At 36.4% G+C, this 6,540-nt stretch overlaps 1 protein-coding gene across 12 annotated transcripts in view; it reads right to left on the reverse strand.

Moving 5' to 3' along the window:
- Window positions 1–6,540, reverse strand: part of MLIP (muscular LMNA interacting protein) — a 270,123-nt gene that overhangs the window by 259,580 nt on the left and 4,003 nt on the right. For 7 of the 12 annotated variants that reach the window (XM_066359158.1, XM_066359156.1, XM_066359167.1 and 4 more), the window contains exon 1: window positions 2,830–2,983. The exons of 1 other annotated variant lie outside the window; for it this stretch is intronic. In XM_066359158.1, coding sequence (XP_066215255.1) covers window positions 2,830–2,892 — 63 coding nt within the window. In that variant the 5' untranslated portion in view covers window positions 2,893–2,983. Of the gene's footprint in view, window positions 1–2,829; window positions 2,987–6,540 lie in introns of those variants that run through there. 4 more of the 12 variants (XM_066359164.1, XM_066359163.1, XM_066359161.1 and 1 more) reach the window with 3 other exon arrangements.

Here is a 6,540-nt window from a genome sequence, read left to right on the forward strand (position 1 = left end):
TCATCTTTTGTTGCATTCCTGTGACCGGTCAAAAGTGCACCATGACTTTACGGACACACTGTATATTGCCTTGTGTGTTCCCCACCCCAAGTCAAGTTTCCCTCCATCACCATCTATCTCCCTCTACCCTCCTCCACCTTCCCCCACCCCCTTTCCCTCCTGCAATCCCCTCACTGTTGTCTTTGTCTATAATTTTCTTTGCTTAATCCCTCCACCTTTTTCACCAAGCCCCCCAACTACCATCCCCTTTTACAGCTGTCAGTCTATTCTCCATATCTATAAGTAAATCTGCCAACTATCAGCTTTCTTTGCTTGCTATAGATCTCACCTTAAAAAGATCTTTCAAATAAAGCCAGCCATGCATATTGCTTAATTGTGTGATATATACTATAACATTGTTCATGATAAATATTTTTATAAATATACCTTTCATTTCAAACAAGATGCATATTATAACTTAACAATATCATAATATATGCATATTTATATATTCTAATGGTAAAATATTCTGTTCTTTTAAAAATCATATTTTATAAACTTTACTCTTTATAATAAATAAATTTAATAATTTTTAGAACTTATTGAACTCTACGAACTATATTCAGCGATCTAGCCAGTCATATCCCATTACATTGCCATTAGCAAGGAATACGATGCTGCATGAGTTGAAGTTTTGGAACGTTTATTCATATAAACAGCCAAAGTGTTGAACTAAAATAATGTCTATTGTGTACTTTCAAAGATAGATTTTTTTCCCCAGCTCTCTGAAATAAAGATACAGACATAAGGTAACAGTGCCAGCAGGATTCCTGTACCTGAAAGGCACATAAATTTCAGACCCAGTACTATTTGCCTGTACAGGAAACCGCCCCTGATAGTGAACTTAAATGCGTTCCCACCCTCCCTGAGAACAGTCTCTTCTCAGTACAGATTGGATGTTCTCATGCCTCTGATCTGCCCCGTATTTTTATACTCCAATCTTCTGGAAGTTAATCAGGCTAGCCCTCGGCCTCTCCTCCAGAGTAATGTTCATAAATTTTGCACTACTTTCCTGAAGGAAAGTTTCCCACTTCTAGATTGATAGCTGTATTCGAGGTAGAGCCGGCATGTAGAAAGTCTGACCTTCCAGAACGTGAAATGTTTATACATCAAATCACTTCAAATAATAAGAGATCATTTTTACTTTTGTTCACTTGCCATGTGTCCACTAATTTTATTTGCAAAACTTCCTGTAAGAGATTGCCAGGAAGATCTGGGTCAAATTTCACACTAAAACATGGCAACTCTTTATTCATGTATTTCTTAACTCGCTTCCTGGTTCCATAAAGGTTTTATTATGGTTAGTGTATTTGAATTTTCTTTTACTTTAAAATACCTTTTCGTTTTCTCTTTCTTTATAATAAACTTTGAGTGTGTACTTTCAAAGTAAGTCAACCCAAAAATAGTTTGCAAATCACTGGCTCAGCCTAGGGATTTCACATACGTTCTAGTTTTTAATCCTCACAACAGCCTTCAAATTCAGTATGACTATTTCCTGTCTCAAAAGTACACTAACTGAGACTCAGAAAGCTTAAATAAAACCCCATAGTCCTACATTTAGGAGTTGTGAAGGGAGAATTCGCACCCAGACCTTTCAGACTTAAAACCCCTGGTTAGTTCTACAATAATACATGACTTTTAAAAATAGTCAAAAAAGTAAAACAATCTGGGGCCATGATACGTTTAGACAACCATGTAGCACAGAAGTCCACAGCTGGTCCAAAATTATGTCTTGAATCCTTTAAGAAAAAGTTATATTTCATTCAGCATACATGGTAGGGAAAATATAGGTTAATAGTTGTTTGTACGAAAAAGAATACAATAACTCAGAAATAATAACATAAGAATAAACTCTGTGCTTCATGTACTCACAACTAAACTGGCTTGTGCCCCACCCTATATTTCTTCAAGACTTTGAAATTCTAACTTACTTTAGGAGTTTTAACCCAATACAGTTCTTCTTTTCACAATCCCAGTATTAATAACATTAATAATACATAAATCTCAACTTCAGACATTCAGAACAACACATTCACATGAGTTTAAGAAACCATGGTTTATATTCAATATGGTATTACTTTTTGCTACTTGAACTACTATTAGAATTAGCCATGCCCTGTGCTAACATAAACTCCGCAGCCACAGCAAATTTACAAACATAATTAGCTACCTATACCCATCAGGTGAGCCATGGTTCTACTCAATGTTAGAGTATATTTATGCTTGAGCAAATACAGATGATGACTATAGTTCATTGACATTCAGTTTCTAGCATCAAGGTCAAGTTACTTTTACAACTTTTATAGCAAAAAAATAAAAACTTTCCATAAACATTACCCTTACAATATAAGTTCATTAACTTATTCCATAAAACAGTAAAATATTCTATAATATTTATATATTTTTCCTCAATATCTATTCCTAGTGCTTCCAAGAGAAATTAGACTTTGAACATTTGGTAAGCTTTATATCAATAAATAAAATAATTTCCCAGTATTGAGGCAATCACAACAAGGGTTCAAAATAAATTGATTCTGGTTTTTAAAATGAAGGTAAACTGCATCATTTAACTAAATCAAATTTGCCCACATTCTAATCATGAAAACTTTTCAATAACTTTATTTTATTATTCTTAGGAAAGCCCATGGAATTCTTAACTTCAAGGTTGTTGACTAGAAAAACATGAAAATCTAGACTTCCTAATACAACTTTTCTAATCTGTAACAGATGGTTTTTTCACCCTAACAATTCTGTTATAAATCTGTATATGCTAAATCTCACAAATCTTACCGTCAGTGTCTTCTCTAAATTCTCATTTAATAAGCTTCTTTTTTCATGCTTTTCAAATTCCATGTTGAAAGAGAGAGAGACGGAAAAGGCGAGATTCAGATTCTGTCTAGAAAATGATTTGACGTGCTTACATGTTAGATATTGCGCGACATTCCAAGTTGTGAAAGCCTGGGACACTATCAGAAGGCCCTGGCGATAATTTCTGGTTAGCTAGTGTTTCCATTTATAGATGTTCAAACCCCATAAACAGAGCACTGAAGAGAAGTCAGGCAGCTGGCCTTAGATAACGATAAATGTCACTAGATACAGAGCAAACTCTTCAATAGGAGAATATTCCAACAGGTTAGGTTCCCTGAACAAAGGACGATGTGTGGAACAAACGGCCACTATCAAAGAATTTATTAATAGCCTTTGGAGCAGAATAAAACACACTCTAGAATACAGACCTAATAAATCAGTTTGGAAAGGACAACTGTGTTAGTCATATAGAGAATATGAATCAGCCAGCCTTGTTTATTCAAATTTCCATTTTTGTCCTAATAGTCCAGGTATTTATGCATTATTTTGTAGCTCGAAAATTTTAAAAGTCAATTAAAGGGAAATAGCAAAGGATAACTAATTGAAACTATTACGACATACAACATACATATTCAAGAAAGTATTGCCAATTTTGTTCCATAAAATTTTGGCAGATAATGTTTAGAAACACCATGAAATAAAAGCTGTGTTTCTTTTCACAAAAGCTGGTTTTGTTCTGGCTTTTCTACTGGGAACAAAGTTATGACATAAGAGATGAAATTCATTTTTTCAATGAAATGAGTGTTTTTAGACTTCTTTAGAAACTGTCGCATGCCTTAAAAAGAATTAATTGTGTAGCTTGCTGGTAATTAATTCTCCCTGATTTTTTTTTTTCATAGCAATCCAGATATGTGGATAGCAATAAAAAATAAAAACGGCTTTCACAGTCAGCTCAGATGGATCTCTATGTTGGCCTAATCCCTCTCCCTCAACGCGTTTGAAATGTTCTTTTAATGCCTGTTTCTGAACTTAACTCCAATTTCCATTCAGTTTTTTCTTTGCTTCTTAAGAACACAATTTTTGGAAATAGGTTGTGAAGCTCTGTCGTTAAGCGAGATAGCAGCTGGTTCTTTGTAGCTGAGCAAGGTTGCTTTAAACTTATTCTGCATTGTGATGGAAAGGCTGAGGATGTCAGAAGTGAACATATAGTAGGAAATAAACCTAACTATTCCTACCTGAGCATAATAAATTCACAAACTATATTAGATCATGGGCAGAAGGAGCTTCTCTCTTTAGCTCAACTCTGAATTTTTAGGAAGGGAGTCATACATGCTAACAAGTTTGAAAGTTGAAGTCTTCTAGGTTTATCAGAGTGCAGAATCAAGACAATTGTTGAAATTTTATGTGAATGGAACCTCCAAAATCTCCCTAGGGGGAAAAAAACCCACACACTATGGCTGAAAAGAAAACTCAGTAATGGCTGGTTTCATGCCCGGAGGTAGAATTCCGGATTCTAGACGTGGAGGAAGAGTGGAATGTTGACCCGGCTGGAGGAGAGGAGAGGAACGCAGGACAGATGTGCCAGTGGTGCTGGTAAGGACCAAAGCTGTAACTCACAAACATGTACTGAGCACCTATGATCGGAGAATATTCCCTGAGGTACAGGTAGATTTTAAAAAATAATAAATAATACAATGTCTACATTTCTTCCCTCAACAAACTCCCAGTGTAGACATGACTGGATATAAGTAGGGTAACGACATCCTTACATAGTACACTTCAGAAGCACTCATCATGTGCCAGGAACTGCTTTAATTCTCTCCATATACTATCTCTATTAATTCTCAAAACCACTCTTGACAATAGAGACTAGTATTTTCTCCATTGTTATGGTTCAAAAAAAAATTTTTTTTACATGTTGAAATCCTAGCCCCCAATAACCAAGAATAGGAGGATTATATCTGAAGATAGGGTCTTTAAAGAGATAATTAAGGTAAAATGAGGTCATTAGGGTGGGCCTTCATCCAGTAGGTGTGGTGTCCTTATAAGAGGAGATCAGGACAAGTCACCCATAGAGGGAAGATGGAGGAAGAAGATGATCATCTACAAGCCAAGGACAGAGGTCTTCAGAAAAAAAACAAATCTTGATAACATCTTGATCTTAGGCTTCTAACCTCCAGAATTGAGGGGAAATATATTTCTGTTGTTTAAGTCACACATTCTATGGTATTAGTTACCTCAGCCTTAGCCAACTAATACACCCATTTTGGAGTTGAAAATGTAGGCTACAGCTCTGGCCAGTTGGCTCAGCAGTAGAGCGTCAGCCCAACATGTAGAAGTCCCGGGTTTGATTCCCGATCAGGGCACACAGAAGTGACCATCTGCTTCTCTACCCCTCCCCCCATCTCTTTATCTCTCTCTTCCCCTCCTACAGCCATGGTTGAAATGGTTTGAACAAAGTTGGCCCCAGGTGCTGAGAATGGCTCCATGGCTTCACCTCAGGTGCTAAAATAGTTCGGTTGCTGAGCAACAGAGCTGCAGCCTAACAAGCAGAGCATCACCAGGTAGGGGCTTGCCAGGTAGATCCTGGTTGGGGCACATGCAGGAATCTGTCTCTGCCTCCCTGCCTCTCACTAAATAAAATAAGAATAAGAATAAAGAGAAGGAGGAGGAGAAGGAGATGGAGAAGAAGATGGAGAGGAAGAGGAAGAGGAAGAAGAAGAAGAGAAAGAGGAGGAGGAGGAGGAGGAGAAAGAAGAAGAAGGAAAAAGTAAGATACAGTTACACAACTAACAGATGGCACTGGAGCCCTCTCACCCAAGCTCCTAACCACTGTGCACTTGAGTGTCTCTGTACAAATAATTTCCTCACAGACGTAACAGAGAAAGTGAGGAAGCAGCACCAGCACTATATGGTGAATACCATCTACTTCATTCATATACAAAGATATGTTTAAATATATTTTAGGTATGTTTTAAGAACACAAGCTTTCCCTGAGTAAAACTATGCCCATGCAGATGTTCCAGTCAGGAAGACAGCATGGGAATGAAGTACTTGGAATCTCCCACAACCACATCAAAATTATAACTAAACTACAAAACAACCGTCATTCAGAACTACCTGAAATTTAGCTGAACAGAAGTACTACAATTAAGTATAAAAAGAAGAAGTCACATTGAGTCTGATGAAATACCTTAACCCTTTGAGTAGTGAGTTTTTTCCATGCTTGCAGACCCCTGGGAGTGAGTTTTTTTTTTTCAAATAATGAAATTAGTTCCAGTAACAGTTTTATTAACTTAAAGGCATGTTTGTTTGATAACCAATTTATAGAAACAAGAACATACATTTGCCTTTTTTTAATGTTGCCTTACACATTTTTAAAATAAATCAATTGTACTCTGGATGGTCAGGAGGCATGAGGACATACATCAGTGGTAGTCAACCTGGTCCCTACCACCCACTAGTGGGCGTTCCAGCTTTTATGGTGGGTGGTAGTGGAGCAACCAAAGTATAAATAAAAAGATAGATTTAACTATAGTAAGTTATTTTATAAAGATTTATTCTGCTAAACTTAGCAAAAATCCGACATAAAGTACTTGGTAAGTAATTATTATTATATGCTTTAACTTGCTGTAACTCTGTTTTATAAATTTTATAAATAAAGTTACTTCCTTGCTTTAAAAATCACCATTA

The sequence above is a fragment of the Saccopteryx leptura genome, chromosome 1, assembly GCF_036850995.1.
Source record: "Saccopteryx leptura isolate mSacLep1 chromosome 1, mSacLep1_pri_phased_curated, whole genome shotgun sequence".
In the NCBI taxonomy this organism is placed as follows: Eukaryota; Metazoa; Chordata; class Mammalia; order Chiroptera; family Emballonuridae; genus Saccopteryx; species Saccopteryx leptura.